The sequence below is a fragment of the Schistocerca americana genome, chromosome 7 (assembly GCF_021461395.2).
Source record: "Schistocerca americana isolate TAMUIC-IGC-003095 chromosome 7, iqSchAmer2.1, whole genome shotgun sequence".
In the NCBI taxonomy this organism is placed as follows: Eukaryota; Metazoa; Arthropoda; class Insecta; order Orthoptera; family Acrididae; genus Schistocerca; species Schistocerca americana.
In genome coordinates, this window is record NC_060125.1 from 609,688,751 (window position 1) to 609,716,665 (window position 27,915).

At 45.0% G+C, this 27,915-nt stretch overlaps 1 protein-coding gene across 1 annotated transcript in view; it reads right to left on the bottom strand.

Annotated features, from left to right (window-relative positions):
- LOC124621937 (hemocyte protein-glutamine gamma-glutamyltransferase-like) overlaps positions 1-27,915 on the bottom strand; it is a 358,656-nt gene that overhangs the window by 11,452 nt on the left and 319,289 nt on the right. The window contains exons 12-13 of the mRNA XM_047147447.1: positions 22,476-22,636; positions 14,824-14,963 (exon numbers count right to left, since the gene is read on the bottom strand). Coding sequence (XP_047003403.1) covers positions 14,824-14,963; positions 22,476-22,636 — 301 coding nt within the window. The remainder of the gene's footprint in view (positions 1-14,823; positions 14,964-22,475; positions 22,637-27,915) is intronic.

The window sequence follows — 27,915 nt, forward strand, 5'->3', positions numbered from 1 at the left end:
CTGAAGACCTGGAGAGGATCTACGTTTGATGCAAGGGTTGTGAGCTCTCTATCCGCAAACAAACTCTAACAGGATGCGCATAGTAGATGGAAATCTCCGTTGTTTGTATGATTTTCAAAGAGTCATTGGAAGCAGTCACTTCTATTAAATATCTGAGAATATGCATACAGAGGCATTTAAAATGGAAAAGCCACATGAAAATAATGGTAAGAAAGACAAATACCAGGCAGATTCATTGAAATAATGTTCAATAAGTTTAGCACACCTGTGAAGGTGGTAGCTTTCAAAATCCTCATTCGACCAATAGTTGAATATTGCTCCTGAATTTGGGCCCCTTTCCGGGTTGGATTGATAGACGAGGTAGAGAAGATCCTAAAAGCGCGTTTCCTCATAGGTTCCTTTCGTAAGCACGAAAGCGTGACGGAGTTGTCAGAGAACTCCATTGACAGGCGCTACAAGGGAAGTACTCGTATTGTGTATCATGATGTAGTTAGTTGTTAATATTCCAAGCCAACATATCAGTTCCTTGTATATGTACCTTGCCAGAAGACCATAAGACACAGTTAGAAGGATTCGAACTGATAGGAGGCTACTGACAGTGATACCTGCTGCGAGCGATTCGCGAATGGAAGAGGCCAAGGCGGAACGAGCAGAGGAGTGCTGTAGTCACAGTACACGCCATTATAGTATCAAAGTCGTGGTGTGAACGAGTTCACGGTAAGTGGTGGATCGCGTCGATTTGTTGGGCGGTGTTTTGTTCCTGTGCGGCGCGCGGCGAGACCTGCCGAGCAGTAAATGGGGCGTCCGCGCTGGCAGCGGCCGCAGCCGTTTTATGTCCTAGCGGACCGCTGCCGCTGCCGGCGCCGGCGGCTGCCTCGTCTCGTGTTCTGCGTCTGCCCGCAGCACTGCCCGGGACGGCCTGGCCTCTCGCCGCGCCGCTAATGGCGAGGCGGCGATTTATCCGCCGGCACTCACACCTCCCACCTGCCACGCCGCTAATGGAGGGGTGGGGGTAGGGGGCTGCTTCTGCTGGCGTGACGTCACCGGCAGTGGGCGCCACCGCCGATCCCGGCTCTGTGAGGAGCGTTGCTAATACTAAACATAAACAAAATCAATTTTTGTGCTCTGCAACAACCGTTTCTCGGTGACCAATGAGCAAAACTATTCGACGAGAACCCAGTTGCTGTTTTTTTTTTTTCCAACTTTGGAACGAGCATAGTAAAACACAATACCTAGTCAGTAGTGGAGAAAATGTTCGACTCAGCCGGGAATCGAACCTGCCCCACCAGTCCCTGTTATCAGTCACTGATAAACAGGTCTTATACCTACTTGGACAAGGGAAGTCTCACAATTTCCATACGCCTGTCTTCTAATGGATAAAATAAAACTGTGAGCCGCACCGAGACTCGAACTCGGGACCTTTGCCTTTCGCGGGCAATTGCTCTACCAACTGAGCCACCCAACTGCTGTTTGTGTATGAGAAATCGGTTGGAAACATTCCTCATGTCAGCACGTTGTAGGTGCCGCCACTGGCGCCAACGTTGTGCGAGTGCTCTGAAATGCAAATCATTTGCATATTACAGCATCTTCTTCCTGTAGCACGTCATCTTCGTGGTGTAGCAAATTTAATGGCCAGTAGTGTAAACAGAAATTATCACTTTAATATTTTATCACCTGGTCACTTCAGGCCATTGCCAGAAAATAAGACATTGCACGAAAGTTGTTCGCCTTGACTGAAAATACTCTAGAATGCCATGCTCTCTGTACAAAAAGGAAAGCTACGAACATTAAACAACCGGGACCATTAGAAATAAGATCAGAATAATTACAGCACACACAGAGGCATACAAACAATTATTGTTCTATTGAGCTGACATGTGTAATATCATTGAAAATCAAACGTGGGTGAATATGCAAGTAACTAACTGAAAAAAATGGTTCAAATGGCTCTGAGCACTATGGGACTTAACTTCTAAGGTCATCAGTCCCCTAGAACTTACACTACTTAAACCTAAGGACATCACACATATCCATGACCAAGGCAGGATTCGAACCTGCGACCGTAGCGGTCGCGCGGTTCTAGACTGTAGCGCCTAGAACCGCTCGGCCACGCAGGCCGGCTAACTAACTGACTGAGCGTATGAATGCAGTAGCAAAGGAGAGGGGAGGCCGTTTGCGTCTATTAGAATTGTGAGGCCAACAATCTGTTATAAACTATCGAAGCAAATTATATCTCCTTCGCCGTTATTTTTTTCAGTGTTACTGCACCAAGCGTTCGACAAGGGTGTACACGCAAGCCACGAGTGAGTTTCTACCGATGTGCTCGGCAGACAGAACAGAGCGTAATTCTCATTTCGCCAGTGGCCTGGGCGGTGAGCGGTCTCTCTGTACTGGAGGTTGGATAATGCCTGGCGCTCACAAAAGCACCGCCGCCCCCGTTTCTCTTCCGGCCATACAGGGCTTCGTCTTGGCCGGGGCGGTTTAAGCGCCTTTGGGACAAGTATATCTCTCTACTCGGGAGAAATAATAAGCTGGCTCTGGCTCGTAGCATTTCTACTTGGCAGAGCTCGCGACGACCATCATGACAATAAGAAACGTAGCTCTGTACTGACAGATTAGTTCAGGACAAAGGAAAACGTAAAGAATGACGGAACAAGTACCACGTTGAGGAGCTATCAGTAACTGTGAAAGTCAGAAGTGGAAAGAATCTGGAAGAACGAATATCCTCTATGGTTAACGATTCTACTTGTACACCATCTGATCGAAAGTATCCGCAGGCCCCTAAGAAGTCAGAATTGAACACTAATCGTTAGCCGCGCGGGATTAGCCAAGCGGTCTGAGGCGCTGCAGTCATAGACTGTGCAGCTGGTCCCGGCGGTGTTTCGAGTCCTCCCTCGGGCACGGGTGTGTGTGTTTGTCCTTAGGATAATTTAGGTTATGTAGTGTGTAAGCTTAGGGACTGATGACCTTGGCAGTTAAGTCCCATACGATTTCACATACATTTGAACAACTAATCGTTACGAGAGGTGGAGTCGCCAGTATAAAAGGAGGCAGGGAGTACTGTGTTGTCAGCAGAGGAGCAGGGACAGCAGGAAAGGTCGGTCTCGATAGCTCAGTGATTTCGAACGTGGAAGTTTCTTGAGTAATAAATAAATCAAGGGCATCTCAACACTGCTAAAGCTGCACAAGACTGGTGGTGGCGTGATTGTGAAGAATCAACCGCAGCTGAATGAAGACCACGCAGACATTACGTACTGGCCGACAGGTATCATCGAGCATTGCGGAGCGTGGTTGTCATAGACCGAATAAAATTCAAAAATGGTTCAAATGGCTCTGAGCACTATGGGACTCAACTGCTGAGGTCATTAGTCCCCTAGAACTTAGAACTAGTTAAACCTAACTAACCTAAGGACATCACAAACATCCATGCCCGAGGCAGGATTCGAACCTGCGACCGTAGCGGTCTTGCGGTTCCAGACTGCAGCGCCTTTAACCGAATAAAATTAGCAGACGCAATCTCTCGTGAATTCGAGAACGCTGCCAGCAGTGCAACTACACTACTGGCCATTAAAATTGCTACACCACGAAGAGGACGTGCCACAGACGCGAAATTTAACCGACAGGAAGAAGGTGGTGTGATATGCAAATGATTAGCTTTTCAGAGCACTCACACAACGTTGGCGCCGGTGGCGACACCTACAACGTGCTGACATGAGGAAAGTTTCCAACCGATTTCTCATACACAAACAGCAGTTGACCGGCGTTGCCTGTTGAAACGTTGCTGTGATGCCTCGTGTAAGGAGGAGAAATGCGTACCATCACGTTTCCGACTTTGATAAAGGTCGGATTGTAGCCTATCGCGATTGCGGTTTATGGTATCGCGACATTGCTGCTCGCGTTGGTCGAGATCCAAAGACTGTTAGCAGAATATGGAATCGGTGGGTTCAGGAGGGTAATACGGAACGCCGTGCTGGATTCCAGCGGCCTCGTATCACTAGCAGTCGAGATGACAGGCATCTTATTCGCGTGGCTGTAACGGATCTTGCAGCCACGTATCGATCCCTGAGTCAACAGATGGGGACGTTTGCAAGGCAACACCCATCTGAACGAACAGTTCGACGACGTTTGCAGCATCATGGACTATAAGCTCGGAGACCGTGGTTGCGGTTACCCTTGACGCTGCATCACAGACAGGAGCGTATGCAATGGTGTACTCAAGACGAACCTGGGTGCACGAATGGCAAAACTTCATTTTTTCGGATGAATCAAGGTTCTGTTTACAGCATCATGATGGTTGCATCCGTGTTTGGCGACATAGCGGTGAATGCACATTGGAAGCGTGTATTCGTCATCGCCATACTGGCGTATCACCTGGCGTGATGGTATGGGGTGCCATTGGTTACACGTCTCAGTCACCTCTTGTTCGCATTGATGGCACTTTGAACAGTGGACGTTACATTTCAGATGTGTTACGACCCGTGGCTCCACCCTTCATTCGATTCGTGCGAGCCGGCCGAAGTGGCCGTGCGGGTCTAGGCGCTGCAGTGTGGAACCGCGAGACGACTACGGTCTCAGGTTCGAATCCTGCCTCGGGCATGGATGTGTGTGATGTCCTTAGGTTAGTTAGGTTTAACTAGTTCTAAGTTCTAGGGGAGTAATGACCTTAGAAGTTGAGTCCCATAGTGCTCAGAGCCATTAGAACCATTCGATTCCTGCGAAACCCTACATTTCAGCAGGATAATGCACGACCGCATGTTGCAGGTCCTGGTCGGGCCTTTCTGGATACAGAAAGTGTTCGACTGCTGCCCTGGTCAGCACATTCTCCAGATCTCTCACCAATTGAAAACGTCTGGTCAATGGTGGCCGAGCAACTGGCTCGTCACAATACGCCAGTCACTACTCTTGATGAACTGTGGAATCGTGTTGAAGCTGCATGGGCAACTGTACCTGTACACGCCATCCAAGCTCTGTTTGACTCAATGCAGGGGGCATATCAAGGCCGTTATTACGGCCAGAGGTGGCTGTTCTGGGTACTGATTTCTCAGGATCTATGCACCCAAATTGCGTGAAAATGTAATCACATGTCAGTTCTAGTATAATATATTTGTCCAATGAATACTTGTTTATCATCTGCATTTCTTCTTGGTGTAGCAATTTTAATGGCCAGTAGTGTGGCTCAATGACCGTTCTTAGCGAGTTAAGAAAAGTAGGGTGCAAGGGTCAGGCAGCGCCTCATCTGCTACGAATTTCTGTCGTCAGTGCTAAACGACTCGGCATGTAGTACAAGGAGTGATGCCACTGGATGTTGGATGACTTGAAACGAGTGATTTGGAGTGATGAATCACGGTATACTCCGTGGCAATCAGATGAAAGTGTGTGGTTGTGGCTGATGCCTGGAGACCAGTAATGTCTAATGTCGACAGTGACGACTTACGGGAGGTTTTTCGTGATGAATGTTTAGTCCTTTTATTACGCTTAAGAAAACGCGAAATATGGAAGGATATGAACACATACTACATCACTGTCTAGTGTACATAGCAGACCAACAGCTTGGAGACGATGGTTGTATCATCTACATCTACACCGAAGAGTCAAAGAAACTGGTACTCGTGCCTAATATAGTGTAGGACCGCCGCGAACGTGCGTGTGTGCCGCAGCAAGACGTGGCATGGACTCAACTAATGTCTGAAGTAGTGCTTGAGGGAACTGACAGCATATATCGGCTAAGGCTGTTGATAAATCCGTAAAAGTACGAGATGGTGGAGATCTCTTCTGAATAGCACGTTCCAAGGCATCCCAGACATCCTCAATAATGTTCACGTCTGGGGAGTTGGTGACCAGAGGAAGTGTTTAAACTCAGAAGCGTGTTCCTGGACACACTTTGTAGCAATTCTGGACGTGTGGGGTCTCGCATTGTCCTGCTGGAATTGCCCAAGTCCGTCGGAATGCACAGTGGACATGCATGGATGTAGGTGATCAGACTGGATGCTTACGTACGTGTCAACTGTCAGAGTGATATCTAGACGTATCAGGGGTCCCATATCACTCTAACTCCACACGCCCCACACATTTACAGAGTCTCCAACAGCTTGAACAGTCCCCTGCTGACATGCAGGGTCCATGGATTCATGAGGTTGTCTCCATACCCGTACACGTCCATCCGCTCGACACACTCTGAAACGAGACTCGTCCTACTACGCAACATGTTTCCAGTCAACAGTCCAGTGTAGGTGTTGACGGTCCCAGTCGAGGCGCAAAGCTTTGTGTCGTGCAGTCATCAAGAGTACACGAGTGGGCCCTTGTCTCCGAAAGCCCATATCGATTATCTTTCATTGAATGGTTCGCACGCTGGTACTTGTTGATGGCCCAGCATGGAAATCTGCAGCAGTTTGCGGAAGGGTTGCACTTCGGTCACCTTGAACGACTCACTTCAGTCGTCGTTGGTCCTGTTCTTGAAATATTTTTTCCTGCCGCAGCGATGTCGGTGATTTGATGTTTTATTGGCTTCCTTATATTCACGGTACATTCTTGAAAAGGTCGTACGGGAAAATCCCCATTTCATCGCTACCTCGGAGATGCTATGTCCCATCGTTCGTGCGCCGACTATAACACCGCTTTAAAACTCACTTAAATCTTATTAACCTGTCATTGTAGCAACAGTAACCGAACTAACAAGTGCGCCAGATACTTGTTTGATTATATAGGCCTTGCCGACTGCAGCGCCGTATTCTGCCCGTTTAGATATCTCCGTCTTCGAACGCGCATGTCTATACCAGTTTCTTTGGCGCTTCAGTGTAGCTAAACAGCTATGGCTTCATCATGAGAGACTCTAGCGCCTGCGTACGCGTTTCTGAGCCCAAATGTTTCATTTCACTGTTCTAGCACTCGATAGCAGGCATAAATGTATTGTTCAGTCCCCTTAATGGAAGATTTTCATTTAACTTTGTAAGCGATCGCGTGTAGAGCCGTTACAAGTTCAGCAACTGACAGATAATTATGATCTGGTATAATTTCATGGTGTTCAGTATGAATTACGAATGACGACATCTGCTAAGATGACAAACTGAACGGACAATCGTCAATGTAGTTCACCACATTTTTGTCGAGTTTGTTCACTTGCATAACTGTTAGCTACACTGTTTTGAGGTTTTAAAACCAACTTGCTGTCACATTTATTCCGTTATAATTTAGATTTAAAGTACGTGAACACTTTTATGTGCTTCAGTTCCTTAAGAATTATATACAAAACAAAAAACGAGCAGCGGAAGTTGATAAACTAAGCAATGATTCATGCCATTACTGAAGTTGTGGAAAGAAAATCAAGTGTAACTTATAAAGAAAAAATACGGAATTTCAGAGTCAACTGAGAAAACATGAAACAGCGTGGCGTATGAGTATTACAAGAGAAAACAGGACCGTTATGCAGTAAGTCTCCGGTGGAGTCCCAGTACTTCTTTACCAGTTATGTACCTTCCAGGCTGAGTTACTGGTTATTACTTACACTGGAATAAAGAAACTTTTCAGCGGTGCAGTATTGTGGATGTATTACCATACTCGTATTCCGTATAAGAAATTCTGTATTCTGTGATTTGTTTCCTTAGTCATCAAATTTAATGTGGCTGAAAAATTATTATTATCTATCTATTATTTGTTCGTCATCTTGCGGAAATCAAGTCGTCATCTTATCAGCACCTTGAGGAGAGAGGACTAAAATGTCTTCCCTCTAACTGACGTACCTGTTGAGTCTACAGGAAGCCGTAGTAGAGGCTCCAGTTAGCGTTGACAGATATTGTAAGTAGTGGTGCTACTATCTTTGGAATTATGACGTAGTAATATCGTACTCCTTACACATCGCTGGGTTCTGGAACATTCGAAGCTGAGCGCGCTTTCCTCTGCTGCCACACTGTCTTGCTTTTAAAGCCAACAAATGCTCAGGCACTGCTGGTCACGAGCACGAGGGAGTCGTCGCAGGGTTTCCCTAGGAAACGGTGATGTGCAGCTGCGTTGAGCATAAATTTTCTGAAGAATTTGCTAAAGAGGCGATCATGACTTTTGAAGTATTACGTTGGTTCGTAGAGTAAACGTATGATTCGACGCACTCGCGGAAAGGTACACGAAATTACTTATGAATTTTTTTTAGATTTCTAACAATCTTGATCTTTAATTTGGTTTATTATCTGCCCCTGCACATCGTAAGTCATCCAAGTTCATCCACTTTTTCAGTTTTGTTTGTTTTGATACTACAGTGGAAGGTCTATTTTCAGATCTATAACTTGTGGTGAAGCGAATCTGTTTTTTTGGAGAGTTTCTCCAATAATAACAGCTCGTAATCACAGACCTTTTCCTAAAATAATACCAGTTCCGTTTCATAAGAATCTATTTACACTCTGTTGTCTTCTCGAGATCTCAGAAACTGTTCTTCCACTCGAACTTCACTATCTACAAACATAATTTCATTCACAGAAACTCGACTTACAACTGAGATATTTACTTGTCAATTTTGCAAATGACAAGAGTTTGTATTTGTATTTATTACCGATGATGCGTGATAACTCTTACCACTGTATGGACATAACAGGAAATAAACAGGAGAATGAAAATGGGCTACAATGCGCTTGGTAAAACAAACAACTTTTTAAAATGAAAATTTCAAAGTTCATGGAAACGGGCGTTAACAAAATGTCGTTAGTAGTAGTTTTTACTTATTACAGTGAGACGTGTTTCTTTAACGCGAACACCATTCAGAAGCTGAGAGTGGCTAAATGAGCAATGGAAAGATACATGTTGCAAAGTACTGAGAGAAATAGGATGCAAATAAATGGATTAGGGAACAAATTTGAATAGAAGATGAAACTATTATAGTGATGAAAAAAGAGGAGTGAGCTGGACAGTAGTGAGGAAGGTGGATGGCAGATAGCTGAAGGAAGTTGTTTTCTAGATTTCAAGAAATAACGGATAAATGAAGCAGACAAAAAGGAATACAAACGTCTCAAAAATGAGATCAACAGGAAGTGAAAAATGGCTAAGCAGGGATGGCAAGAGGACAAATGTAAGGATGTAGAGGCTTGTCTCACTAGGGGTAACATAGATACTGCCTACAGGAAAATTAAAGAGACCTTTGGAGAGAAGAGAACCACTTGTATGAATATCAAGAGCTCAGATGGAAACCCAGTTCTAAGCAAAGAAGGGAAAGCAGAAAGGTGGAAGGAGTATATAGAGGGTCTATACAAGGGCGATGTACTTGAGGACAATATTATGGAAATGGAAGAGGATGTAGATGAAGACGAAATGGGAGATAAGATACTGCGTGAAGAGTTTGACAGAGCACTGAAAAACCTGAGTCGAAACAAGCCCCCGGGAGCAGGTGTTGACAGATGTGAAAATTACCGAACTATCAATTTAATAAGTCACGGCTGCAAAATACTAACGCGAATTCTTTACAGACGAATGAAAATACTGGTAGAAGCCGACCTCGGGGAAGATCAGTTTGGATTCCGTAGAAATGTTGGAACACGTGAGGCAATACTAACTTTACGAGTTATCTTAGAAGAAAGATTAAGAAAAGGCAAACCTACGTTTCTAGCATTTGTAGACTTAGAGAAAGCTTTTGACAATGTTAACTGGAATACTCTCTTTCAAATTCTGAAGGTGGCAGGGGTAAAATACAGGGAGCGAAAGGCTATTTAGAATTTGTACAGAAACCAGATGGCAGTTATAAGAGTCGAGGGGCATGAAAGGGAAGCAGTGGTTGGGAAAGGATTGAGACAGGGTTGTAGCCTCTCCCCGATGTTATTCAATCTGTATATTGAGCAAGCAGTAAAGGAAACAAAAGAAAAATTCGGAGTAGGTATTAAAATTCATGGAGAAGAAGTAAAAACTTTGAGGTTCGCCGATGACATTGTAATTCTGTCAGAGACAGCAAAGGACTTGGAAGAGCTGTGAACGGAATGGACAGTGTCTTGAAAGGAGGATATAAGATGAACATCAACAAAAGCAAAACGAGGATAATGGAATGTAGTCAAATTAAATCGGGTGATGCTGAGGGAATTAGATTAGGAAATGAGACACTTACAGTAGTAAAGGAGTTTTGCTATTTAGGGAGTAAAATAACTGATGATGGTCGAAGTAGAGAGGATATAAAATGTAGACTGTCAATGGCAAGGAAATCGTTTCTGAAGAAGAAAAATTTGTTAACATCAGGTATAGATTTAAGTGTCAGAAAGACGTTTCTGAAAGTATTTGTATGGAGTGTAGCCATGTATGGAAGTGAAATGTGGACGATAAATAGTTTAGACAAAAAGAGAATAGAAGCTTTCGAAATGTGGTGCTACAGAAGAGTGCTGAAGATTAGATGGGTGGATCACATAACTAATGAGGAAGTATTGAATAGGACTGGGGAGATGAGAAGTTTGTGGCACAACTTGACTAGAAGAAGGGATCGGTTGGTAGGACATGTTTTGAGGCATCAAGGAATCACAAATTTAGCATTGGAGGGTAGCGTGGAGTGTAAAAATCGTAGAGGGAGACCAAGAGATGAATACACTAAGCAGATTCAGAAAGTTGTAGGTTGCAGTAAGTACTGGGAAATGAAGAAGCTTGCACAGGATAGAGTAGCATGGAGAGCTGCATCAAACCAGTCTCAGGACTGAAGACCACAACAACAACAACAACGGAAGGCTGAGAAGACAAACAAATGGAAGGTAGCCGATGATATTACAAGTTACTCAGGAACAACAGGGATTCGTGTCGCCGCGCGGGATTAGCCGAGCGGTCTAAGGCCGGCACGGTAGTTCAGCGTGTTCGGTCAGAGAGCTGGTTGGGCTCTGTAATAAAAAAACTGTGTGGAAGGGTCAACACACGAACTTTAACGGATATCATGCGATGTCCGCAACGACCAAACACAACGAAAAAGAAAAGGCGCTGCAGTCATGGACTGTGCGGCTGATCCCGGTGGAGGTTCGAGTCCTCCCTCGGGCATGGGTGTGTGTGTTTGTCCTTAGGATAATTTAGGTTAAGTAGTGTGTAAGCTTAGGGACTGATGACCTTCGCAGTTAAGTCCCATAAGATTTCACACACATTTGAACATTTGTATTCGTCTCGCTGAACATCGCAACGCATGGAAATTTCTAAAGGCCGCTTTAGGCATCAGTAGATGTCAAATGGCTGATGATGATCTGTCCTAGTGATTATAATTTTTTTTAAAAATAATGCTCACTAAATCTACATCGAATCACTTTCATTTTTACTCCTCTGAACGTTTTGTTATACCCTCCGAGGATAATGACCCCCAGTTTTGGAACCACTGCTCTAAGTGAAAGTGGATTAGGCTAAACTCTTAAGACACTTATGGATGAGCCTAGGCATTGTCAGGGACCGTATTTTATTACGTGCCAAAAGGATAATAAAACGAAATAATATTGATCTGTACGGATGTTGTTTCAAAGTAACGTGTTTTCGTCTACTTAATTAAGAGGATTTAATGTTTGCAAGTTTGGAGACACGTATTCGTATTACGAACATGCTCAAGTTCATTTAATAACGAAGCATTTTTTTCTCTGTAAAGTTCCCATCCTCGCAATATTAATAAACGGAATACACTAGGTCATCTTACATGGAACGATTACAACAAAAGAAGTATTTCCATTAAAGCCAAATTACGACACTACAGTACAGTAGTCTAACCAGAGACCTTGTGTGCTTCAGGAACAACAGTAATCAAGGGAAGAATGAAAAAAAAAGTTGGAAAAACAAGAGAGGAAAATACTGAGAAAGCTCTACGGGACAGTTCAGAAAGCAGAGATTTGGATAAAGAAATCGACAAAAGAACTGTAAAAACAGAGACGATTGCAATAACGCTGGCAAAAGTAGGAAAAAGTTCTACGGACGCAATACATAGGATGAACGAAGAAAGATTGACCAAGAACATTTTTAAGTAGGTGCCAACTAATACAGTGAAAACCAACTGGGTAAAGGAAACCCTGGAAGACATCAGGAAACTGGACATCTCCACAGAATACATTACAGACAGGGAACAATACAGACAAAAAATTATAAAACAGAAATTTCAGCAAACGTCCAAAGAGGACTAAATAGGAAAGAAGTGGACAGAAGAGAGGAAGAAAAAAAAACAGAGAATATATGTCAGGTTTCTGGGAAGAAAAAAGAAAGAGACAGGAAAAAGCCATGAAAACTGATTGTGTTTTAGCGATCTCCTTCACGAGGAATTAACGTTAACAATTATAATCATAGCTAACACTTGGTTTAAGAATCATGAAAGAAGGTTGTATACATGGAAGAACCCCGGAGATACTAAAAGGTATCAGATAGATTATATAATGGTAAGACAGAGATTTAGGAACCAGGTTTTAAATTGTAAGACTATTCCAATGGCAGATGTGGACTCTGATCACAATCTATTGGTTATGAACTGCAGATTAAAACTGAAGAGACTGCAAACAGATGGGAATTTAAGGAGATGGAACCTGGATAAACTGAAAGAACCAGAGGTTGTACAGAGTTTCAGGGAGAGCATAAGGGAACAATTGACAGGAATGGGGGAAAGAAGTACAGCAGAAGAAGAATGGGTAGCTTTGAGGGATGAAATAGTGAAGGCAGCAGAGGATCAAATAGGTAAAAAGACGAGGGCTAGTTGAAACCCTTGGGTAACAGAAGAAATATTGAATTTAATTGATGAAAGGAGAAAATATAAAAATGCAGTAAATGAAGCAGGCAAAACGGAATACAAACGTCTCAAAAATGAGATCGACAGGAAGTGCAAAATGGCTAAGGAGGGATGGCTAGAGGACAAATGTAAGGATGTAGAGGCTTGTCTCACTAGGGGTAACATAGATACTGCCTACAGGAAAATTAAAGAGACCTTTGGAGAGAAGAGAACCACTTGTATGAATATCAAGAGATCAGATGGAAACCCAGTTCTAAGCAAAGAGGGGAAAGCAGAAAGGTGGAAGGAGTATATAGAGGGTCTATACAAGGGCGATGTACTTGAGGACAATATTATGGAAATGGAAGAGGATGTAGATGAAGATGAAATGGGAAATACGATACTGCGTGAAGAGTTTGAGAGAGCACTGTAAGACCTGAGTCGAGACAAGGCCCCGGAGTAGACAACATTCCATTAGAACTACTGACAGCCTTGGGAGAGCCAGTCCTGACAAAACTTTACCATCTGGTGAGCAAGATGTATGAGACAGGAGAAAAACCCTCAGACTTCAAGAAGAATATAATAATTCCAATCCCAAAGAAAGCAGGTGTTGACAGATGTAGAAATTACCGAACTATCAGTTTAATAAGTCACAGCTGCAAAATACTAACGCGAATTCTATACTGACGAATGGAAAAACTCATAGATGCCGACCTCGGGGAAGATCAGTTTGGATTCCGTAGAGATGTTGAAACGCGAGAGCCAATACTGACCCTACGACTTATCTTAGAAGAAAGATGAAGGAAAGGCAAACCTACGTTTCTAGCATTTGTAGACTTGGAGAAAGCTTTTGACAATGTTGATTGGAATACTCTCTTTCAAATTCTGAAGGTGGCAGGGGTAACAAACAGGGAGCTAAAGGGTATTTACAATTTGTACAGAAATCAGACGGCAGTTATAAGAGTCGAGTGGTATGAAAGGGAAGCAGTGGTTGGAAAGGGAGTAAGACAGTGTTGTAGGCTATCCCCGATGTTATTCAATCTGTATATTGAGCAAGCAGTAAAGGAAACAAAAGAAAAATTCGGAGTAGGTATTAAAATCCATGGAGAAGAAATAAAAACTTTGAGGTTCGCCGATGACATTGTAATTCTGTCAGAGACAGCAAAGGACTTGGAAGAGCAGTTGAACGGAATAGACAGTGTCTTGAAAGGAGGGTATAAGATGAACATCAACAAAAGCAAAACGAGGATAATGGAATGTAGTGGAATTAAATCGGGTGATGCTGAGGGAATTAGATTAGGAAATGAGAAACTTAAAGTAGTAAAGGAGTTTTGCTATTTGGGGAGCAAAATAACTCACGATGGTCGAAGTAGAGAGAATATAAAATGTAGACTGGCAATGGCAAGGAAAGCGTTTCTGAAGAAGAGAAATTTGTTAACATCGAGTATAGATTTAAATGTCAGGAAGTCGTTTCTGAAAGTATTTGTATGGAGTGTAGCCATGTATGGAATTGAAACGTGGACGATAAATAGTTTGGACAAGAAGAGAATAGAAGCTTTCGAAATGTGGTGCTACAGAAGAATGCTGAAGATTAGATGGGTAGATCACATAACTAATGAGGAGGTATTGAATAGAATTGGGGAGAAGAGAAGTTTGTGGCACAACTTAACTAGAAGAAGGGATCGGTTGGTAGGACATGTTCTGAGGCATCAAGGGATCACCAATTTAGTATTGGAGGGGAGCGTGGAGGGTTAAAATCGTAGAGGGAGACCAAGAGATGAATACACTAAGCAGATTCAGAAGGATGTAAGTTGCAGTAAGTACTGGGAAATGCACAGGATAGAGTATCATGGAGAGCTGCATCAAACCAGTCTCAGGACTGAAGACCACAACAACAACAACAATTATAAATAGATGAGCGTGACACTCTCTTCGATCCGAACCAACATTTAAGTCTGGCTGGCACGGAGACGTGCTTTAGAAGACTGCCTAATTGCCATACAACCAAAACTACCAATGAGGATATTTCCGTAGGTATGCTGGAGCTATTGACGATCACAGCGCTGGACAGCTGGTGTGATCAAATATTGCCAGTGGAGCTGACTGAGCTGACGGAGAGTTTGGTGTGCGGGCAGCTGGGGTGTGGCGTGCGTGGGGCTCACCTGTAGTCGACGACGCTGGCCTTCACCAGGCCGGGGCTCTCGTAGCGCAGCCGGCAGCCGGTGAGCCGCTTCTTCAGCGGGTTCTTCAGGCTGAAGCTGATGACCGCGGCGCGGCCCACCGTCAGGCTGTCATCCTCCACCTGCGGCAGGTTCAACACCGTCAGCGCGTCACCGAGCCAGCGATTCCACACACACACACACACACACACACACACACACACACAAGGCTCTTAAGCTCAATTCACGATTACAGTTACACCGCGATGACAATAGTCGCGGGATACCTCCTAACATCGTGTTGGATCTCCGTTTTCCGGTGAAGTGCAGCAACTCGACGTAGCACGGACTCAGCGAGTTGTCGGAAGTCCCCTGCAGAAGTAATGTTCCATGCTGCGCCTATAGCCGCCCATAATCGCGGAAGTGTTGCCGGTGCAGGAGTTTGTGCTCGAACTGACCTCTCCATTATGTCCTAAAAATATTCTCCGAATTTCCAGTCAGGCGATCTGGGAGGCCAAATCATTCGCACGAATTATCCAGGATGTTGTTCAAACCAGTTTGCAAGAATTATGGTCCAGTGACATGCTAATCGTTGTTTCAGGCGTGAGGTCCATGAATGGCCACAGTTGGTCTCTAAGTAGCCGAACATAACCATTTCCTGAAACTTCCAGCAGATTTCAACTGTGTGCCGGACCGAGACTCGAACTCGAGACCTTTGCCTTTCGCGGGCAAGTGCTCTACCGACTGAGCTACCCAAGCACGACTCACGCCCCGCCCTCACAGCTTTACTTCTGCCAGTACCTCGTCTCCTACCTTCCAAACTTTACAGAAGCTCTCCTATGAAACTTGCAGAACTAACACTCCTGAAAGAAAGGATATTGGGGAGACATGGCTTAGCCACAGCCTGGGGGATGTTTCCAGAATGAGATTTTCTCTCTGCAGCGGAGTGTGCGCTGATACGAAAATTCCTGGCAGATTAAAACTGTGTACCCGACCGAGACTCGAACTCGGGACCTTTGCCTTTCGCGGGCAAGTGCTCTACCGACTGAGCTACCCAAGCACGACTCACGGCCCGCCCTCACAGCTTTACATTCTGCCAGTACCTCGTCTCCTACCTTCCAAACTTTACAGAAGCTCTCCTATGAAACTTGCAGAACTAACACTCCTGAAAGAAAGGATATTGGGGAGACATGGCTTAGCCACAGCCTGGGGGATGTTTCCAGAATGAGATTTTCTCTCTGCAGCGGAGTGAGCGCTGATACGAAAATTCCTGGCAGATTAAAACTGTGTGCCCGACCGAGACTCGAACTCGAGACCTTTGCCTTTCGCGAGCAAGTGCTCTACCAACTGAGTTATCCAGCACGACTCAAGACCCGTCTTCACAGCTTTACTTCTGCCAGTACCTCGTCTCCTACCTTCCAAACTTTACAGAAGCTCTCCTGCGAACCTTGCAGGACTAGCACTCCTGAAAGAAAGCATATTGAGGAGACATGGCTTAGCCACAGCCTGGGGGGGATGTTTCCAGAATGATATTTTCACTCTGCAGCGGAGTGTGTGCTGATATGAGACTTCGCTATATCTGTGAGGACGGGGCGTGAGTCGTGCTTGGGTAGCTCAGTTGGTAGAGCACTTGCCCGCGAAAGGCAAAGGTCCAGAGTTCGAGTCTCGGTCCGACACACAATGTTAATCAGCCAAGAAGTTTCATATCAGCGCACACTCCGCTGCAGAGTGAAAATGTTATTCTGGATAACCTTTCCCTCTTTGTACGTCCATCTTTTCAGAGATGGTTATGGAACTCGGCTGGTCTATAGAGAACGTCAAATCAAACGCATAGTTTCCAAACTAATATTATTTGACTACCAGTTTTGGCGATTTTGTACGCCATCGGATGGCCTCCGACCAACGTTTAGGAAGATTCCACCTCGGTTCTGGTCAGAACAGGGGCCAGCATTCGAACACTGGTATTAGTAGATTTCTACTTACTGTAGCGATCACTTCAACCATCACCTGGCGACCTGGTCGGCAGATAATGGTAGAAGTGATCGCTATAGCAAGCAGAAATCTGAAAGGTGTCTGATTTGACATTCTATAACCACTTCGAGTCAAAGATCGGTTCAGTTGTACCAGAGGACCCAGTAAATTCCATGTAAACACAGTGCACACCATTACGGCAACTTTTGTCCATGGCGTAGTGGGTGCTGTGGCAGACTCGCACCTTACCATCAACTCTTATCAAATGAAATCTGGACTCATCTGACCAGGCCACAGTTTTCAAGTCGTCTAATGTCCAACCGACGTGGTTGCGAGTCCAAGAGAGGCACTGCAGGCGGTGTCGTGCTGTTAACAGAGACACTCGCGTAGTTCATCTGCTGCCGTAGTCCATCATTGCCAAATTTCGCCATACTGTCCTAACGGACACGTCAGGCGTACTTCCCACATTGATTTCTGCTGCTGTTCCACGCAGTGTTTCTTGTCTGTTGGGACTGACAATTCTACGCAAACGCCGCTGATCTCGGTCATTAAGTGAAGGCCGTAGGCCGCTGCGGTTTCCGTGGTGAGAGGTAATGCCTGAAATTTGGTATTCTCGAGACAGTCTTCACACTGCGGATCTCAGTATATCGAATTCCCTAACGGTTCCCGGAATGAAGTGTTCCATGCGTTTAGCTGCAACTACTATACTGCGTTCTGAGTCTGTTAATTGCCGTCGCGCAGCCATAACCAGGTGGGAAACCTTTTCACGTGTATCACCTGAGTACAAACGAGGGCTGTACCAACGCACTGCGCTTTTATATCTTGTGTACGCGATGCTACCGCCATCTGTACATGTGCTTAGCGCTATCCCACGACTTTGTCACCACAGTGTACGAATTAATTCAAATTCTCACGTGTATAATAGTCTGTGCAACGTCAACCAAAAACTGCGATTTATTCATAGAACACTTAGAAAATGCAGCAGGTCTTCTAAAGAGACCATTTGGACTACGCTTGTCCGCCTTATTTCGCAGTACTGCTCTGCAGTGTGCGATCCGTATCAGACAGAATTAACGGAGGATATCGTAAAAGTTCAAAGTAAGGTAGCACGCTTTGTATCACCGCGACATAGGAGAGAGAGTGCCACAGATACAACACGCGAATTGGATGGCAGTCATGGAAACAAATGCGTTTTTCGTTACGGCAAGGGTCTTCTTATGAAATTTGAATCCAAACTTTCCCCTCCAAATTAGAAAATATTTTGTTTCTACTCACCCACGCAGGAATAAATGATCGTCATAATAAGAAAAATCTGAGCTTGCACGAAAATATTTTATTGTTCGTTGTTCTCTCGCGAGAGTGGAACGGAAGAGAAATATCCTGAAGAAGGTTCGATGAACCCTCTGCGAGTCACTTTATTCTGAACTGCAGAGTAATCATGTAGATGTAGGTATAAAAATGGGGGTGTCTGAAATTTACGGCGCTTTACTAGGCAGTGGACTATTGGAGGGGGTATGCCCCCACCCTCTTAGAAACTAGGAACTGATTTATCCAGCCTGTTATACGATGACTCACACTTTAATCCGGACTTCGTAGAAACAAACTTTCAGGGACGACACTATGGAACAAAACAACCTTAACCCACAATCAACCAACGAACCATCAAAATGGAAAAAAGTCTAATAAACTTGGGCTGTAAAACGCAAGCCTTAAGAGCTATGAACACCTCTTCGTCTTCTATACTGTGAAACAAGTCTCTTCTACTGTAAACTCTTTGCTTTCCATATTTTGAGACATGGTAGTATGGACCAAAACAAGAAAAACATGTCTGGTAAACAAGGGTTCTAAAATGCATAGCTGTGCAGAGCTATGAACACCTATTCAGTAGAAACGATGCGTTTCACAGTAATGTAGATGAAAAAGTGCTCGTATCTCTTCAGGTATGCAGTTTAGAGCCCCTGTATACTGGACATTTATTTCTCGTTTTGGTCCTCAATACCACATGCAAAATATGGAACGGAAAGAGTTTTCAATAGAAGAGGGATGAGTCACAATAGCGAAGATGGACAAGGGCTCACTGCTCTTAAGGTATGCATTTTAGAGCTCATCTTTATTAGACATAATTTTCTAGTTTTTGTCCACGCTGCCACCTGTGAAAGTTTGTCGGAGGAGTTTTGGTTCACCGTGCATAGGTTAATTCAGTGAAAGCGAGCAAAAATGAAAACTTTTGAGGTAAGAAATTCTGGTTCCGCGATGACAGTGCAAGAAGACACACGTTTGACCCTGCCGAGTTTACGGGCCTGAAATAACATAACATAGCGTAATTGTAACTTCAGTTTTTGGTTCCGCCTAACCATGAACGGATCTTCTTCATAACCGAAGCACATCGCGTTGGCTACATTCCAGGCTCCTCCAACACTGACTGTATAATCACCTTTATTGTTCACACGTCGCATACGCCTCCTGCTGCAATTTGTTTTGACGTTTGCTGCACAAGATATCCTGTAGTTCTGTTGCTCATATGTCAGAATTCTCGTAAAAATCGACATGTTGCTGTCTTTCGACAGCGACGTCGAAAAGTGTGTTTAAGTACGCTCGTTTTTGACTTTGATTTGTAGACCGCTAGACGCTTATCTCAAACTGCTTAGCGGATCATTCCCTACATTCTGTTTAAGTTTTGGACATTTTCACTGAGTCACCTGTTGTAAAGGGATATAGAAAATAACATGCAATCCTTGTAACAAGTATTTGGCTCTGAGCACTATGGGACTCAACTGCTGAGGTCATTAGTCCCCTAGAACTTAGAACTAGTTAAACCTAACTAACCTAAGGACATCACAAACATCCATGCCCAAGGCAGGATTCGAACCTGCGACCGTAGCGGTCTTGCGGTTCCAGACTGCAGCGCCTTTAACCGCACGGCCACTCCGGCCGGCTAAACAAGTATTTCGTAGGCTATGTATACAGAAAGTGGAAAACACTTTACCAAGAGCATCCTGACTGTTTTCGATTTAACAAGTGCAACAAATCAACTATAGCAAAACATACCAAAGAAACAGGTCGTAGTGTTATTTACTCTAGAGAAGAGCTCGGATACAAAATCTCAAAAGACATGAATTTAGTGAGTTTTTCAGTAAATTGAATTCAATGACGCTAAATTAGAAAGTCCATGATATGCCATAAAACATATGGATCTGTATTTAAAAAAAAAACCTCGTGTTCGTTGCTTTTGAGTAACAGTATGTTTGTTTTTAGAACTAATATCGTCCCACAGTTAACATCAACCAATTTGCCGAAGTGTACGCAAGTCGTTAAAATGAGAGAGACGTCACCCACGCAGACGCGTCGGCAGTGAACCCGAGCTAAGCTTTGATTTGGTGACCGTACAGGCTCTCGTGCAGTATGATGTATTAAATAAACGCCGTGTTGTCAGGGTACTCCACGAGATTACAGACGGTGGAAACAACACACAGGCAGAATATGTCAAACAGGGACAATTAATTACGACCATAGGTGTGAGTGATTATTTAACAACAAACCAGCAATTAAAGTAAACATTATTTCATCCGTATTGTACTTCTTTTTCTATCGCAAGCGGGGTAGAATTCAAGCTGATACTGTAACAACGCTAGAGTAAAAATTATGGATATTTAGGTTACACGTTTTTTCTATTACCATACGTTTCTGACGACGAGATCACATCACGGTACATGTTACAAACTACAAAATAATCTAAGCAACGTGCGAAAGAATGGTAGTAGTAGCGGCCCATATAAACCCTCTTTATGAGTGTAAGAAGATGAATATGTATTGATCTACTTCATTTATACAGTGAGACGTAATATTTTTTTTTCTGGAGCTTTCTCCCCGTCGGTTTGTAACGTATTAGAGAGAGACACGTTATCTCATATAAGACGATACTTATATGTGAACCATACTTGGAACCTGAGTCACACATAGTTCGGATCAGCAATACTGAGTTCTTTGACAGCTTTGTTAGGTATGTTATTTACCTTTTCCATTGAACAGGGAGTAAAGAAAACTAAAGAAAAATTTAAAATCTAATTTCGCCGCGAATTTGATACCCACGGGAAATAGCACACAGAATAAGAACCGCAATCTACATAGGTTCCGACTCCTGGATTCGTGTTAGTACTCCCACTTCCCCACAAGTGCTGGAAAGCGGTTCAGTTTACAGTTCCACAAGTCAGTGGCTTGCTAAGAAATACACTCCTGGAAATGGAAAAAAGAACACATTGACACCGGTGTGTCAGACCCACCATACTTGCTCCGGATACTGCGAGAGGGCTGTACAAGCAATGATCACACGCACGGCACAGCGGACACACCAGGAACCGCGGTGTTGGCCGTCGAATGGCGCTAGCTGCGCAGCATTTGTGCACCGCCGCCGTCAGTGTCAGCCAGTTTGCCGTGGCATACGGAGCTCCATCGCAGTCTTTAACACTGGTAGCATGCCGCGACAGCGTGGACGTGAACCGTATGTGCAGTTGACGGACTTTGAGCGAGGGCGTATAGTGGGCATGCGGGAGGCCGGGTGGACGTACCGCCGAATTGCTCAACACGTGGGGCGTGAGGTCTCCACAGTACATCGATGTTGTCGCCAGTGGTCGGCGGAAGGTGCACGTGCCCGTCGACCTGGGACCGGACCGCAGCGACGCACGGATGCACGCCAAGACCGTAGGATCCTACGCAGTGCCGTAGGGGACCGCACCGCCACATCCCGGCAAATTAGGGACACTGTTGCTCCAGGGGTATCGGCGAGGACCATTCGCAACCGTCTCCATGAAGCTGGGCTACGGTCCCGCACACCGTTAGGCCGTCTTCCGCTCACGCCCCAACATCGTCCAGCCCGCCTCCAGTGGTGTCGCGACAGGCGTGAATGGAGGGACGAATGGAGACGTGTCGTCTTCAGCGATGAGAGTCGCTTCTGCCTTGGTGCCAATGATGGTCGTACGCGTGTTTGGCGCCGTGCAGGTGAGCGCCACAATCAGGACTGCATACGACCGAGGCACACAGGGCCAACACCCGGCATCATGGTGTGGGGAGCGATCTCCTACACTGGCCGTACACCACTGGTGATCGTCGAGGGGACACTGAATTGTGCACGGTACATCCAAACCGTCATCGAACCCATCGTTCTACCATTCCTAGACCGGCAAGGGAACTTGCTGTTCCAACAGGACAATGCACGTCCGCATGTATCCTGTACCACCCAACGTGCTCTAGAAGGTGTAAGTCAACTACCCTGGCCAGCAAGATCTCCGGATCTGTCCCCCATTGAGCATGTTTGGGACTGGATGAAGCGTCGTCTCACGCGGTCTGACGTCCAGCACGAACGCTGGTCCAACTGAGGCGCCAGGTGGAAATGGCATGGCAAGCTGTTCCACAGGACTACATCCAGCATCTCTACGATCGTCTCCATGGGAGAATAGCAGCCTGCATTGCTGCGAAAGGTGGATATACACTGTACTAGTGCCGACATTGTGCATGCTCTGTTGCCTTTGTCTATGTGCCTATGGTTCTGTCAGTGTGATCATGTGATGTATCTGACCCCAGGAATGTGTCGATAAAGTTTCCCCTTCCTGGGACAATGAATTCACGGTGTTCTTATTTCAATTTCCAGGAGTGTATGAGCGGCACGAGAGGTTTCGGCCGGCGCGCACCTTCATGACGAGCGGCGGACGCGTCAGCTCGAAGTCGTCCTCGTCGGCCCAGGTCTCGTTGGTGTCGAGGACAGTGGCGATGGCGGCGATCTTCAGCTGGCAGTACTCCACCAGCTTGTCCAGGTACTCGTCCACCGTCACCTTCAGACGCAGCGACTCCTCTGCGGAAACAGAGCGGGCGCGCGGGCGCTGTCACCACGTCACAGTCGGTACACACACACACACACACACACACACACACACACACACACACAGAGAGAGAGAGAGAGAGAGAGACTGGATTGGACTGGATGGTAAAAAAAGAGAAAATCCAGTGTCATAATCTAGCCACGAAAACTTCTATCTGAAGCATGTTACTCGCAGTACCGTCAAAAAAAGCCATCACGCGCATCAGATTAGTATTTACTAGACACCATGTCCTCACAGTCCAAATGATGGGCTTATTGTTGACCCACTACTGCCCACTGTAACAGATATCTTCAACCACTCCTTAACTACAAGTGTTTTCCCTGAGGCCTGAAAAAGGGACCGGTTAAGTCATTACCTAATAAGAACGTTCCCACACAACCTCCTGATTACCGACGTATTTGTATTGTTCCTCCACTGTCCAAGCCCTTGGAACGTACAGTCCACGACCAGCTAACTCATTACCTAATTACAAACAACCTGAAATGTTGCTTTCTGAATAATTAATAGAATATGCCACAAACGTTTAATTAACGTTGACTGACATCAAGAATAATTTTTTTTTTTGCGTAAATAAAGCTGTAAAGTAAGGAGAAAAGGTCACGACTGAATACAGGGGATCTATTTTTGTGCTGTTCCGATAAATAATGGTTCAAAATGGCTCTAAGCACTATGGGACCTAACATCTGAGGTCATCAGTCCCCTAGAACTTAGAACTACTTAAACCTAACTAACCTAAGGACATCACACACATCCATGCCCGAGGCAGGATTCGAACCTGCGACCGCAGCGGTCGCGCGGCTCCAGACTGTAGCGCCTAGAACCGCTCGGCCACCCCGGCCGGCGATAAATAATGTTCCAGAGAAATGTTTATATATTGAAACTTGATAAACAAAAAAATGGTCTGTAACGCAAGTTGAAGGAAGTCGCCGCAATTTGTTTTGGGCTATATAAATGTTGGAGCTGTGATCTCTCTGTCTCTCTCTCTCGTTTGTTTTCGATGAATGTTTCTGTGGTGTCACCGCCAGACACCACACTTGCTAGGTGGTAGCCTTTAAATCGGCCGCAGTCCGTTAGTACACGGCGGACCCGCGTGTCGCCACTATCAGTGATTGCAGACCGAGCGCCGCCACAAGGCAGGTCTAGTCGAGACTCCCTAGCACTCGCCCCAGTTGTACAGCCGACTAGCGATGGTTCACTGTCTACTTACTCCCTCATTTGCCGAGACGATAGTTTGGCATAGCCTTCAGCTACGTCATTTGCTACGACCTAGCAAGGCGCCATATTCAGTAATTAGAATGAATTCTGAACAGACAGTATTGTGAATCATATACCGTCAAGAGCGACGTTCATCATTAATGGATTAGTTTGATAAAACGTAAATGTCGTTCTCGTATCTGTAACTTTTGGTTAAATAATTACGTTAATTATAATAGCGGTATTTCAATCATAAAACCTACTTTCCACTTCCATTAACGTCACATCTCAATTTATTATGTTGCATTTTACAACTTTTTCAGGCTGTGGCGAAGGAGAGCTGCCCACGAATTGTTTGCTGGCAACAACTGAACGCTACTAGTGTTCAGTTCGAATTTGCTTTATCAAACTTTTATTTCAGTGTTCCTAAGACCGTTTTTACCGATCTGTTGTATCAGCATCCGGGCAGCGTAGCGCCGCAAACTGCATAATTTTGAGATCAGTCACTGGCCTCTATACAATGCCGTCGGTGAGCGTTCTCGTCCGTCTGGTGGGAATCTGATGCTGGGTGGCGGAATGCAATTTTAGTAGTAAACAAGTAAAAATTTTCTATGCACCATTCTACCACTACAGGAGCTTTGGCACCAGCGGAAGTGATTGAAAGGTTTTTTTCAAATATCAGTAATGTTATAAACCCACTAGACGAGTACAAATCAAGTTCCGTAAGCATCGCAGCACAATATCTGCCTTAATAAAGGTAACAGTTGACCTGCAGTTTGCCTTGGACGCACAATGTGCTTCTTAGACTTCATCAAAGCCTTTGGCAATGTTCGACTTGCCAAACTCAGCAGCCTAAATTTCTCGCCAGGTGCATGGTTTCGCTGATACCTGACGTCTCGCCAGCAATGGGTCATGTCTGGCTCCATGAAGTCACAGCAGAGACCGGTAGTACTCCTTTCACTGTACGCAAATGTGTCATCAGTTTTCTTCTACTGCTAGTGCCACACGTACGCTGATCAGCTCCGGTTGCATCTAAGCGCAAAACCAATAACCCTAAAGACAGCTGTCGAGAATCTCAATGTTGACCTGCGTGCACTATCAAAATGGATATAGGGTTAAAGCTCAACCCATCCAAAACCCAAGTGGTGCTGGTTGGTCACTTTTTATTTTTCAGCACGCCCTCGTCAGTTACTAACAAGGAGACGGCACGAGCGTGGGGTCGGGGATTTGTCCGAAATTTTGTGTGGTGAAAGGGGACCCCTAACACCTCACGTGGTTAAAATATTAGGACGCACTACCCGGAAAATCCCGGGAAAAATCGATCCAAAGTTTCTTAGAAGCCTTATGAGTATAAAATGTTAATCCAGTGCCGAGCCCCCGTCTGTTACGCCAGAGGTCTCGGGTTCTATTCCTCCTCTGGCACTTTTTCTTCTTCTGTTTCATTTTCTTTTGTTATTCCACCAACTATTCAGAAAGTTTCCCAAACCTACATTATCTTTAACAAATTAGTTACATTATTGAGTAAAAATTATTTTCTTTTTGTCCAACAACACAATTCATGGCGGTGGATTTTTCATTTTTCATTGTAAAGTATATAAGGAGAATCTTGGGGTTTTTAATCCGAATAACAAATTCGATTGGGAAACATTCAATTTTTATACATATAATAATTATAAACAAGAACAGCAGTGGTAATTATCGTAAAAACAAACAAAGCAATAATTTTTGCGACATCTTGCGCAACATATAAAAGCGGATGTCTTACAATCACAGGGCGTTTGCAATAAATCTGTACAAAAATATGCCCCATTAACATTTACGAAAATGTTCTGCGTTTCTGATAATTTTGAGGCAAATCAGGCATATTGAATCATGTCTCGGAATATTGGTGACGATAACTGATGGTGAATTACAGAATGAATTTTTCTACAATTTCACGATTCTCCTGTAACAATGCGCTGCAATTTTGCAAGCAACAGAAGCAAAAAAAAAAGTGCCGGAGGAGGAATCGAACCCGAGACATCCTTTTTTTATTTTTAAATCTCATTTTGTTCGTTTTCGTTCGTTGTATCTGCTCTGGGCGGACGTCGGAAGACACCCATTTCAGTTCGTTGTTGATCTAGTAACTCAGTTTGTTTATTACAGAGGGCAGCTAATCCTCTGACCGAACACGCTGAGCTACCGTGCCGGCTAAATCTCATTTTGTTCGTTTTTCTTCGTTGAATCTGATCGGGGCGGACGTCGTAAGACACCCATTTAAGTTCGTTGTGGATCTATTAGCTCAGTTCTTTTATTACAGAGGGCAGCTAAGCCTCTGACCGAACACGCTGAGCTACCGTGCCGGCAGACCTCTGGCGCAAGAGTCCGATCCCCAAACATCTAGGCCAGATGGCGGCGCTGCAGTGGATTAACATTTTATACTCATAAGGCATCTAAGAAACTTTGGATCGATTTTTCCCCGGATTTTGCGGGTAGTGCGTCCTAATATTTTAACCACGTGAGGTGTTAGAGGTACTCTTTCACCACACAAAATTTCGGAAAAATCCCGGACCCCACGGTCGTGCCGTCTCCTTATAAGAGAAGTATGAGTCACTAGGTAGCAACACTGTAGGCCAGCAGCGATGTTTTTGGGAGAGCAGCTCACTGAAAGGACCTGGATGTAGAACACCCAGGTGCTGGCTGAGATGGCGCTACCGGCAACGGTGGGTGTTCCCAGCGATATTTAGATATTTGCATTACTCTCGATTTTCAAGAGCTGGACTCCTTAGGAGCGCAGCGCTGTTCTTAAGAACTGCCACTCAGCATTAGCGAGATGCTAATTGAAGGGTAATTGGCCCATAGTGCGACACGGCTGGAAGTCTGCCAGATGGACAAAGCGCTCCTCTAGACTGAGGACATAACAGCGTTCGAGCCGCCCGTACCGCGTACTGCTGGGTGGGGGCACTCAATGCCGAGGCCGTTCACGGTTACGAGCTGTGAGAATGCAGGGCCCGCCGCCGCTACACGGCACTTCGCTCTCCTCTCGGCTACTGGGTCCCTCAGTCCGAGAGTGTTCCGAGCACTCGGCTCAATAGATAGCAGTAAAAAAAAACAAGAAAGAAAAAAAACAGTCATTCGACAAAATGAGCTGGCCCGACAAATCGGTATCACAGGTGGAATTAAATTCTTACCGGGTAACTGAGCTCCGTTTCCTGGATAAATGTATTAAGGGCTCCACGCAGATGTTGGACGGATCGCAGCAGTGGTCACCAGTTCGCCCGATCTGTCCGTAGACCACACGCACGTGCACATATCACTCTTTGCAGCTATGGATAGCTCGTCCCTCGAATTTCCCAAGCAACGCAATGAATCGCATGCGATGCGTGGTAATACGGCTGCCTATGCTGTGACTTATCTTGGTTTGAAGCGCTCGCGTGTGTGTGGTTTCGCTTAGTTTCGCTATGCCAACATGGAATACGAAAGCTACTACGTTGTCATTTGCCATTTTGTTGACATAGTCCGTGAGCTCACTGAATATGACTGCAATGCTCGTACAAATTGTTGTGTACATAGTTCGGCGTAGTCATGCGTACACAACTTTCCCACTAGAGCGCACCCCGCTAAGCACAACAACGCAGGCGCAGCGCTCGTCCGTCTCCGCACTACGAGATGGCGCTGTCTTAGAGACGGACCAAATTCTGCTTCCGCCGATCCGCGTATTAATATGTCACGCAGCCAATGAGATTGCTGCTAACGTAGAACCTTTTCTCCTCGTGGATCACACTCACGCAGTGATACCTGAATGCTCGAGGTATTATAACGTCTGTACAGACTTCCGATTAGTCAGTCTGCACCTAGTCTGTACCAATCTGCATTAGTCTGTACCAGTCTATAGTCAAGTATGAGTCTGCAGCTAATAAGATTATCATATTCCTGTACATAGCCATGAAGATAACTGAATAGACACTTTGTCAAGTATCAGAGATATGTGAGAATAAGATTAAAGTACCAAGACCAAAGGAACTTCAGATTGTCAGTTGTAAACAGCATCCAGAATCAAGTTACGTAATATCTATGA